We start from the raw sequence: 12,632 nt of genomic DNA, 5'->3' as shown, positions 1-12,632 counted from the left end.
CATCTCCCGGGGAATGGACCCAACTACCACAGTGACTTTACCTAAAAATGCAAACACAAACACTGTAATCTAATTGTTTGTACCCTCATATTAATCTGAAATGAAAAATAAAAATAAAAAAGTTTACACATAAAAAATAAAAAAATAAAAATAAAACAAGCAGTCTCTAACACACAGAGGTGTTGATAAAATAAGCATTAAGCTAAGACCAGAATGATCAAATCTAAACCATAGGGAACAGATGACATACAAAATATCATTATCCCAAATATTCTGTATATCCCCCCAAAATCACAGAATACTTTTCTAATCAAATTCTCATAAAAACTAAAACAAAAGTTAAAATATTTTACTACAATCTTAAAAAAAATCAAGTCAGTCAATGCATCTTCCAATTTTGGAATGTTCATATTTCAAATTTTATTTAACAATGAAACTATTGCATTGAACTCCCATTTAACTGACCATTTCCAATGGAATCTAATATAACCATACTAGGGATAGTCCTACTGACTTCACAGGACACATAAGACTTCTTTTCAGAAGAAGGCAAACAAGTAAAGAAATGTGGGAAATGCTTTTAAGTTTTGTATTTATGAATTGCACATGAAAATTGTTAAAATGTGTCTTGAAGGCTTTCATACATACCAGGTTCCAACTTAATAATTTTTACCGCAGCCAACTCTCCTGTATGTACATTTCTGGCCTAAAAATAAAATTAAGAAGTTTTAAGTTTGTTAATTAATTGCTTTTCAATTATGCTTTATCAATGCTAAAAAACAAAATCTTTTTTTCCAGAATCCTTTATTCCCATTAAAAACATATAGAAAAGACACAAAAATATAAATAAAACTATCATTAGGGCCACCACTCTGAAATGCGTGAAGTTTAAAATTATGGTATACTTTCCCAAGTCTTTTCTTCATTCTTAGGCTTGATTTTTTTTTTTACTTTAAAATTTTTTAAACTTCACTATAAAGTTTTTCTTTATATTATAAATATAACTATAGATTATTAAAGAAAAATAAAAAACTCTTATCACTGTATCTAACTATCTAACATTTCAGTGTGCGTGTCTTCCTGTGCGAGCGTGTGCCCTGTGGAAGCTGATTCTTGTCACAGCCTCAGCAACCTCGTGTGCAGCGCTGCCTAACTTCCCACTAACAGGATATACCCTTTATTTAACCAACCCTCTCCTGTTAGACATTTAGGATTTTAATATCATTTTGCTATTATAAGTAAAGGGATGAATAAGTGGTATATTTTAGTTTTATATCTATCGACACAACCTTGATTATTTTTTTCAGTTAAATCACTAGAAACTAGTAAAGAAAATATCATAGACAAACTTACCATAATTAATGCTGTAATGAATATCGCTGCAAGTATTTTACTACATAGACTTTATCAGTAAGGCAAAGGGTATGTGGATTTACAACAAACATATGAGCATATTGCTCTAAAATTGTACAAATTTATACTCTCATCAATGTTGTTTGCTAAAACCATGTCTGCCAAGATACAGTGCAGGTACAATTTTTTTATTCTCCTTTAAAAATCATGTACTTTCTCTATGTATACATAATTTTTAAATGGTTATATAACAGTCCAGATAATCACCTGCCTTCACTGCTATACATTAAGGATGTTACCTGTGGTGTTTTCATTATTTAAGAATATTTCTTTCAAATGGATTTTAAGATATGAAATGACTAAGTCAAAGGACACGCAGGTGAACACAAGGCTGTCAAGACACACGAAATAGCCTAAAGCACTGTGCCATTGTTAACGTAAGGGCTTGTTTTCATTGTACCCAGCAGCACACCATGTATGGCAAGGCAATTTAAAAATTTATAACTTTTTTTTACTTACATTACATTAGATTTAAATGGCAACTTTCATAATTAGCATAAAAATAAGGCAAAGACATCAATAAAGCAAGAAAGCATGGTTATTATGCTAAGTTACCAAATTAAGTAAGTCACATTACTGGTAGAAAGAAGAGAAAAAGGAATGACAAAAAAATGTAGCGAAGGGAGCATTAAAAAGACACTTTTAGAAACAACACACAGAGGGTGAAAAAAAGAAGAGACGGGGGAGAGGGAGACAAAGGGAAAGACACCAACAGAAAGGAGGAAGAAAAGGACTTTCTTTTTTTTTTTTTTCCGTAGAGACAGAGTCTCACTTTATGGCCCTCGGTAGAGTGCCGTGGCCTCACACAGCTCACAGCAACCTCCAACTCCTGGGCTCAAGCGATTCTCTTGCCTCAGCCTCCCGAGTAGCTGGGACGACAGGCACCCGCCACAACGCCCGGCTATTTTTTGGTTGCAGTTCGGCCGGGGCCGGGTTTGAACCTGTCACCCTCGGTATATGGGGCCGGCGCCTTACCGACTGAGCCACAGGTGCCGCCCAGAAAAGGACTTTCTACAGAAGTCAACTGAAAACTCAATTCTCCTCATCTGTTAAAGTGAATAGGTAAGGAGGGGTCTCTGGAAAAGGGAACAAAGCTCCCAATTCATAGTCGCTCCTCCCCAAACCATTAACGTAGTTATAAAGAGGGAACAAGGGTTAGCCAGAAGCCTCCAGCTTTCCACCCTCTCTCTTTTTACCCTTAGACAAAAGAATCATCTGTTAGCCTCAGGTTTTGTCCCAGTTCCTAAAATCTGTCAGCATTTTAATTTCTCTTGGGTCATAAAAAGATATGTACTATTGCATATAGATTTAGGCTGTCCACCTGCTCAACAATTCACACGCCAGGCTCAGATATGAAAAACACAGCCAGAGGTTATAAAATAAATGACCTCCTGGGGATCTTGCTTGGTGGATTATGAAATGTGTGTCAGAAGACAAATTTCATGATGATGACAACTTGGTTTTTAAAGCTTTATATTTTGCAGAAACTTTCATAGACATTGTTTGATTCTATTTATTTAAACACAAAAAGATTTACACAATAAAGTTAAATGACTTGTCCATAGTCATCCTTGCTGGCAGGGACAAGACTCAAAGACCCAAGAACTATATTCTGATGACAAAGTTTCACTGCTTCTTTTCAAAATATGAGAGTTATCTTTTCCTTTTTCAAATGCAAAAGGTATTAAAGTATAAATCATGTAATATTTAACAGATCTCAGTGATAACTTTTGTTGGAAATAGATTTAACAAAGTAATACACTAATCATCTTTTACATTAAGCTTTTATTACTATGATGCTTTTCAATATAACAGAATGTGAACTATTTATTACATATTTAAAGTCTCAAATAAATAATCTTAGAGTTAAATTTGATCCCAGAAAAAATAGTATTTTAAATATTCTGAAAAAAGTTACTAAATAAAAGCCAGTAGCTTTCCACTATGTTTAAAATATACCTTAAAGGGTTGGGATAAAAAAAAAAAATCAAATAACAAGACTCAATTCTTTTTTTAACATTTCTATGTCATAATCTCACAAACACAGCTACTTCTCCGCCTTGTTCTCCCTCTTTTCTCATCCCTTGTCTAAGTGATAATTTAAAGTATTTTTCTAAAATCCTACAGAAAATAGAAAAAACTTCTGTGGACACAGATTAGAAGTTTCCATATTGGGAAGATAGCTTTAAGTAGAAGGGCCATAGCATGGCAGAAAAGTAACATGTTCACTCGCAACTATGACAGTCAAACCTTTCAAGATTTAAATTTCAGGTAAGGAATTCGATATTTAACTTATAAGACAGTGACTGATGCTAGCATATCTCCAATAAAAAATATCTTTAAGCTATATTCATTATTCTAATTTTTCAAGCAAAATGGATATTTGGGTAATGCATTCTGCCATTCATTGAAAAACCAAAAGAAAGTATAGGTCTGTATTTCCCAGTTATAGATTATCAAACAAGTGCCAACAACATCAAAATATCTAACAAGCTTCTTTGAGAGTCTAGAACAATTAATTCCAATTTCAGTCAGATTCATCAAAAGGTTTGGTGCCTGCAGCTCAGTGGGCACCTGCTGGGTTTGAAATCAGCCCAGGACTGCTAAATAACAATAACAAAAAAACAGCTGGGCCTTGCAGCAGGCGCCTGCATTCCCAGCTACTTGGAAGGCTGATGCAAGAGAATCGCTTAAGCCCAAGAGAGAGTTGGAGGTTGCTGTGAGCTGTGACACCACAGCACTCTACCGAGGGCGATATAAACTCTGTCCCAAAAAAAAAAGCAAATTACTGTTTCTAGTTTGAAAACACTGTCCTAATTCTGGTGCATTCTTCTTCCCCTATCCTTCTTCCCTCCCCCGTCTGCCCAGTTAACCCAGACCTGTCCTCAGGACTCAGTTTACTTATCACCTCTTACAGGAAGGTTTGCCTGGTACCACAAGCCTGGATTAAGAATGCTGTCTTCTTAATTTTGAGTATGGCCTCTGGAAGATGGTGCTACATGGTAGACGCTCCATAAATTTGTTGAATTTATGTTATTGTATGTTTACTTAAAAAATATCGAAATCTACAACCAGGAAGTGCCATGAAACTGACAATATACTGTTTTAAACAGCTATCCTTCTTTTCACTTACATTGAACCAATTTTATTTTCATTTCTATGAATTAAAGCATCTTATAAAAAATTATTTGCAAAAAATTACAAAATAAGATTTTATTGTAAAAAATTAAAATAATATAAAATAGATCAGTAAAAGATGACAGTGCCCCTCCCTCTGAATTCATCTCCCAGAGGTAACTACTATAAAATAGTTTAGAGTGTATCCTTGCAGACTTTTCAATTAGGTTGACTGCTAAGAACACACACATGCAAAGCACAGAACCCTGACAGTCTGGCAGCTTCTTACAAAGCTGAACACAGTCTTCACCACGGGATCCAGCAATCCTACTCCTCGTTACGTGCCCTATTGAGCTGAAAACTTCTGTCCACATAAAACCTGCACACTGACGTTTATAGCAGTCTTTATTCATAATTGCGAAGCACTGGAAACAATCAAGATGCCCTTCATAGATGAATAGATAATGCGGTACATCCTATACAATGGAATATTATCTAGAGACACAAAGAAATAAGCCACCAAGTCACAAAAAAATTAAAAAAAAAAATAAAAAAAGAACCAGTGTGATGAAAATGTGTCAAACGGTCTATAAAACCAGCGTATGGTGCCCCATGATTGCATTAATGTACACAGCTATGATTTAAAAAAAAAAAAAAAAGATACCAAGGAACTTTAAATGCATATTACTCAGTGAAAGAAGTCAAGCTTGAAAAGGTGACATACATACTGTCTGATTCCAACTATATGACATTCTGGAAAAGGCAAAACTATGGAGACGGTGAAAAGAGCAATGGCTGCCAGGGAGCAAGGGGGAGGAAGGGAGAGGGTGAGCAGGTGGAGTGCAGGGAGATTCTTAGGCCCGCGAGACTAACCTGCATGAAACCGTAAGGGAAGAAACTCGTCATCAGGTATTGGTCAAAGCCCAAAGAAGCGTTTAACACAAAGAGAGAACCTTAATGTAAACTATGGACATAGTGAACACTTGTTATAAACATACCACACTAATGCAAGGTGTTAATAACAGACGAAACTGCAAGGACGGTGCATAAATGTAACTCTGTATACTATCTGCTCAGTTATTTTCTAAACCTGAAACTGTACTAAAAGAATAAGTCTATTATTTTTTTAAATACATATAAAATTGTTTTTAAAAGAATATATATTTGTCGGACACATAGAAGTCAATTTTTATGATTAGAATCAACGCAAATATACAGTGTTTCAATTTAATGTAAAAAAATAAAGATGCATAGACATCTTGATTTTATTTAGAGATTCTGAGAGGCTCAGAAAGAAGAGATCACTGGAGAATTTGAACATCACAGAACTACATAAAATAAAGATGGTATTTTAAAATTCAGTTACACCATGTAGAAGTTAAAATATATGTAGCTACAGAAGTAAAAAGTAAAAAATGTAAACTGTAACTCCCACTGATAGGAATAAATACTGAAATGCCAGTCTCCATTTTGAAGACATATTTCTATTCTTTCCAAATGAAGAACCGATGGGCACATGTTTGGTCTCTGTAATTTTCCAGCTGGATTTTTAGAACAGAAAGCAGTACCAGGCTCTTTTATAATGAAAGGCAAAGAGGCTTTCAGAAAAAGAGATCTTCTAAACAGAGACTTTACAGATTCTATTTACTAAAGAGATCTTTCAGAAATTTAACTCTATAATTTCCACTATAATTCAAAAGAGTTTTGGTGTTTTGGAATACCAGTTTTTAAAATTCAACCTTTTTCTCCCACAACTTAAATGTGATGCTTTCAATCTTTTTGCTTTCACCTTTAACATATAAGAATTTGAAGCATTATGTTTACAAAAGGAACTTATCAAAGTACCACAGTACCTGTACAAAAAGGATCTAAGTACATTTCTGATTCCTATTCATTCTAGTAGAGTATTGGTATATACTAAATATTCAGATGTAAGAGTGTAATAAATACCTGGAATTCTAAACAAATATATTAGTACTTTACATTATTTTATTTAACTCTTATTAATCAAGAACTTACTCTTTTTTTTTTTTGAGACAGAGTCTCACTATGTCACCCTTGGTAAAGTGCTGTGCAGTCACAGCTCACAGCAACCTCAAACTCTTAGGCTTTAGCGATTCTCAGCCTCCCAAGTAGCTGGGTCTACAGGTGTCTGCACAACACCCGGCTATTTTTTTGTTGCATTTGCCATTGCTATTTAGCTGTCCCGGGCCGGGTTCGAACTCGCCAGCTTTGGTGTATGTGGCTGGCGCCCTCACCACTGTGCCATAGGCACCGAGCCAAGAACTGAAATTATTAAGTGGTAAAATGAAAAACTCACAAGAAATGAGATCAATACTAATAAAATTCATAAAAGGACCTTTCCAGTTAAGTTTCTATTCTTATTGCCAATGTATTTCCCTTTCACCACTTAATTTGTATTTCCAAGTTAATTTACTACCAGAGAAGTATTTAAACTCAAACTATCCTGTCTTGAATATTTTATTAATAGTAAAATGTTACCTTGTAGATTTCTACTTATACCAAAAATATTAAAAAATGCTGATCTTCCTAATTAGGTTATTTTTATATTACGCAGTTAACAATTCGGTAAATTGTGAACTCTCCCACATGATATAAAATTTTTAACGTTAACTAGAAAAGACTATAATAAGGAAAAGTTAAACATTTTACCTATAAGTTTTCGACAAAATTTGAAGATATGGCTCAATGCCTACCTAATGCATACCATAGGTATACCTCAATGCATACCACAGTTGCCATGAAGATGGAAGATGTTTTAAAACTGGAGCAAAAAACTGAAACTGGCAAGTAGGAATAGCTATCAAAAAGTTACAGCAACTAAGATGGCACACCATGAAGAGAAGTGAAAAAATTACTTTGTGCTACTTTACTATTCTTCACATTAGGCCCCTCAACCCACCCCCAGATAATTTCTTCTAGAATATCTTTAGGGTCACAAAATTCTTCCATTAAGTCAACTGGAGGCTTCAGTTTTAAATATGCCCCCTTCCTCCAAAGTAATTCTTTAAAAGAACAGAAACTCCAGGCACCTCAGTATTTAACATTCTATCTCTACTGGCCAGTGACGGACTGCTTCTCAGGGTCCTAATTACGCACTCCAGATGTAAGAACACAAAACTACAATATAAACATAGCAACACATGAACTACAATACAAAAGGAGCAACTACAAGGTTTGAAAAATAAAAGCAAAGTAACTAACTGGTAAAGTAAACAATTATATCGTAGACTGTAAAACTTTTATACCCAGATCTTTATGGAACATTGTTTTTAACTGGTTCATTTGTTCACAACTCAAAGATTCCTTTGACCCTCAGGGCAGAATGTACCCATCACCCCCTATCTTCTTGCAGCTATTATATACAAAGTGTTGGTCACCTCTCCTCCTTCTTTGAAGACTTTATGACCCCTGGCTCATAGTTTCCTCTCTACTTTTCTTGCCACTGTTCTTGGTGACTTCATCATTTAGGTCTTCTCTCTGACTTTCCACTCCTATCTGCATCTTGATTTCAAACATTGTTCTTCCTTCTGTATCATCCCCTCCTATCCTTTCAACTCATTTCTTCTAATCCTCCCATTCTAGGGACTCTACACCCTTGCTAACCTGCCAAGGCACTCCTCCTCGAGCGCCCACTACTCTGTTAATGCCACACATCCCTCCTCAACTGGTGGGGTTCCAAGGTCCATCCCTCCTTTGCAAATATCCTTAACCTCCTTTTTCCTCTTTACCTCTGTCATACTAGCCTGGCTAAATCCTAATCCCAATTAAACCCAATTATCTACTATTTCTACACTGGTTCTGAATAGCTAAATGTTACTGGAAAAAATTATAAAATTATGCTAACTGGTTTTATTTTCAAATTATAAGACAAATCTGAAACTACAACTTCTCCTACAGGTTTTATTTGTCACTCTTCATAAGGACTACTTTACCCCTCTCTCTTCAAAACTTCAGTAATGCCTCAGACCCTTTGTTACTCCCTCTTTTTCCTGTCCTCAATGATTATGGAGCTGCAACTTTATCTATTCTTGCATACAGTCACCAACTTTAATAACTACCTTCAAGACACATTTCTCCTCATCCAGCCCCAGACTCTTATGGGAACTGACAAGCACCTCAATCTTATCATGTCTAACACAGAAGGCTCCATCATCCCTGCTCCACAAACCCTTTCCTCCCCTATCTCCCAATCTAAATTAAACTTACTGCATCCACCCACTTGCTTAAACCCCAAACCCAAGGTCAGTCTTCATTTCTTTCTTTCACATTCTTCACATCTGACATATCAGCAAATCCTGATGGCTTAAACATATAAACAAAGCCATTCACTTCCCTCTATCTCCACTGCTATGTAGTGTCCATTTCAAGCCTGTGTCCATTCGGCACTGGTCAACTACTTATGAGATGTAAAGAAATAGCAAATAAAGGCTAATCCCTGGTTTCTGGATTGGGCAACTGGGTGAACAGTGGGCCAGGAAGGACATGTTCAAGTTTTAGGGTCCTATGGAAACCAGTATCTGGTGATGTCCCGCAAACCGCTTAATACACAGCTCCTGAAGCTCTAACCTGGACTGGAGACAGATGTGGGCATCAGCAACATCACTGAATGCAGACAGGCGGATGAGATTACTTTGGAAGAGTATAGAAAACTACTTTTCTATAATCTTTCCTCAGTGGTTCCACTTTTGGTTTGTGAGATAACACTAATTTACTCTATTCCTCCCACTATTTGACAAACTTCAGATATCTAAATCCATTAATTTATTCAATAAGTATTGAGTCCCTGTGGAAGTAGGAGGCCTAAATTCTAATTTTAACCCAACAGGTAAAATATAAAAGCTCTCTTCTACCTATGGGTGAAACAGCTGATTTCTTCAACGTGCCCTGTCATAGAGATTCCAAACCCTTTCCACCATCCTAGTTACCATTTTGACAATGTGCTCAAAGTCTGACGTCTAACAAAAATGATCATTGTTATATTAGATTCATAACATTATAGGTGACATTTCTTTGTTAAAGTTCCTATAAAGTTGTATTTTCAAAATTTAAAAATAAATGTTGGAAATGTTCTATCCAGAACAGAAAGCAACATTTTATTCTCTGACAAGAGCAAAGTAAAGTGTTTCATTTTACTTTTATTATAAATCCTTTTAGGAAAGAGATGCTATAAACACAGTACATATATGTATTATGTACTAATAAGTTGTTCTATAAATTTCAAGAAAAGCACTTCCAGTAAGTATTGAATTTATGTGAACAAAATAAAGGGAGAATCACTTTTAAAATATTTTCCATAAGAAAATTTAACATAAAGATTAGTTACCTGTTAATTTAACATTTATTCACTGAGTTCTTCTTAAGCACCAGGTACTTTTGGTAATAGTATTGGTAGGGGGACAGCTTTGATTACAAAGATGAATAAAATATCTGAACCTGCTCTTTCTGAGTTTCAATGGGACAGATTTTAGACCCATACAGCAAAGTTTTTTATAGCAATTAAAATTGTCCAAAAAAGGAATGGACTTCTTCTAAACATAACGTCTAAAGAAGTTAAACAATCATTTGTCAAGGACAGAGTAGGGTATCTATGCCAGCTCTGAAGTCTTTGATTTTCATGGAGCAAGTTACTTCCAAGCTGACTTCCACATAGTTACACGGGTCTAGCCAGGTGCTCCCTCTCCCATGGAAAGAGGTTTCCCCCACTACCAGGCAAATTCAGAGCCCAAACCCTTTCCTTGGACTCAAAATCTGTCCAGATAATTTCTACCTTGGGTCATGCTAAAGCCTTCTGCCCACTCTGTTAGAATACTCACTTTTCTCCAAAAAGACTTTTCCTAGCCCTTTCCTAAAACGGACTGATTGTATTAAAAAGAGAATCCCTTCCACATGATTAAATTGAACTAATTATCTGTCGGTCTTAATGGCAGAAGACAAGGAACAAAGGGCATGGCAAGGCAACTCTCAATCACTGTTGATGGGTGCAACTTTTTTGGAGAATGACTGGTCAAAATTCACTAAAAGCTTAACACAATTTGGAAAATTTAATTCTAAAAACTTATCTGAAGAGGTAGCACCCGTAGCTCAATGGGTAGGGCACCTGCCATATACACCGAGGCTGGCAGGTTTGAACCCAGCCCAGGCCTGCTAGCCAACAATGACAACAACAACAAAAAAACAGCCAGGCGTTATGGCGGGCGCCTGTAGTCCCAGCTACTTGGGTAGCTGAGGCAAGAGAACTGCTTAAGCCCAAGAATTTGAGGTTGCTGTGAGCTGTGATGCCACAGCACTCTACCCAGGGCAACAGCTTGAGACTGTCTCAAAAAACAACAACAACAAAACTTAGCTAGAGAAATAATTAAGGATATAAGAAAAGAATTTGTTCAAGGATATCAATCACTGCATTGTTGCAAGAAAAATCTGCTTGTATGTTTGTATATAATGGAATAAAAATTATACAACTATATAAGGAAAAATACAAAAATATTAAATTATCAAAGTATTGTCACATATAACTGTATGTGGTTTTACATAATATCTACACTATGATTTATGTATGTGTCCTTAATATTAATTTATTAAAGTCTAGAAAGATATATACAATGATGTTTATCTCTTGGTAAAGGAGATACAAGTAATTTTTCATTTATCCCTATATCAGTTTTTTTAAATGAACACATTATTTTAAAAATCAATAAGTAGGAAAAAGGCTACCTATGCTGAGGCAAATGCACGAAGGCGAGTCCTACCTGTGGTCTGTGCTACTCAGGAAGAAATGGGAAATTATTCCTCAGGGAAAAAAAACAATTATACAGTTTATATAACCACCTATTGCAATTAAGAACTAAAAAACTCGCTCAGCACCTGTAGCTCAGAGGCTAGGGTGCCAGCCACATACACCAGAGCTAGCAGGTTCGAACCCAGCCCGGGCCTGCCAAACAACAATGACAACTACAACCAAACAATAGCCAGGCGTTGTGGTGGATGCCTGTAGGCCCAGCTTGAGAGGCTGAGGAAGGAGAATCGCTTAAGCCCAAGAGTTTGAGGTTGCTGTGAGCTGTGATGCCACAGCACTCTACCGAGGGCAGCATAGTGAGACTCTGTGTCAAAAAAAAAAAAAAAAAAGAACTAAAAAGCTTAAAGTAAAAAAAGTTAATACTTTATTAATATTATGTATTTTAAAATATATTAAGTTGTAGCAAATGGGGAGGGGGAGGAGGAAGAGAGATGGGGGTCATGGTGTACGGCACACCTCTTGGGGCGGAACACAAGTGTAAGAGGGACTTTATCTAACAAATGTAATCAGTGTAACCTAATTCTTTGTACCCTCAACAAATCCCAAAAAATAAATTAATTAAAAAAATACTAAGTTGTGTCCACACCAGATTTTTCCTGAGTTTGTTAAGAGGACGAGTTGATAAAGGAGGAGGTTAGAGGGCACAGAGCACCTAAAAATGGGGCACGCATATGTTAAAAGTAACATACCAGTTCACAAGCCACAGCTGGGAGCCACAACCCCGCAGGCAGTCCTGCTCCCTTTAAATCAGACAGAGGCAAACAAAGGAAGCTAGCTAGTGCTATAGAAGGTAGGTATTCTATCTATCTGGAAAAAATCAGCATTTTGTTTATTCCAATTTACAACAGCATCATAGAACCTCTTCTATAGGACTCGGTTAATCTAAGTAACAACCACCATAAATCTAAAGTTCTGACAAAATGAGAACAAGAGAGGGCACAGCAGGAAGAATGTCCAACAACCAAGGAAAAAAAGAGTTTCTGCTCTGAGTTGTCTGCATTGCAGGGTGGCCCTTTGCTGAGGGCCACCCTGCAATGCAGACAGTAAAGGAAAACAGAATTTGGGCTCTGACTGGAAAAGATGAGGGCAAAAGTAACAACCTGGGGGTAACCAGGAAGAAATGCCTCTGAAAACTGGCACTGAGACCTGAAGTTCATTGGATACTCAAAGCAGTCAATAAAACCCTGCAGCTCCAGGACAGGGGTGAGGCTGCCAAGCCCTCTTCTGATCATAACTTGTACAGAGTTCACACTGTGCGAGGCCCTGTGTTAAGGGCTGAGTGTAC

The 12,632-nt window shown here is 36.4% G+C and overlaps 1 protein-coding gene across 2 annotated transcripts in view; it reads right to left on the bottom strand.

Annotated features, from left to right (window-relative positions):
• MAP4K5 (mitogen-activated protein kinase kinase kinase kinase 5) overlaps positions 1–12,632 on the bottom strand; it is a 98,184-nt gene that overhangs the window by 75,129 nt on the left and 10,423 nt on the right. For both annotated transcript variants that reach the window (XM_053593173.1, XM_053593174.1), the window contains exon 3: positions 649–706. In XM_053593173.1, the coding sequence (XP_053449148.1) occupies positions 649–706 (58 nt within the window). The remainder of the gene's footprint in view (positions 1–648; positions 707–12,632) is intronic.

This window comes from Nycticebus coucang, chromosome 6, assembly GCF_027406575.1.
Source record: "Nycticebus coucang isolate mNycCou1 chromosome 6, mNycCou1.pri, whole genome shotgun sequence".
Taxonomy (NCBI): domain Eukaryota; kingdom Metazoa; phylum Chordata; class Mammalia; order Primates; family Lorisidae; genus Nycticebus; species Nycticebus coucang.
This window is presented reverse-complemented; position numbering and strand designations above follow the sequence as displayed.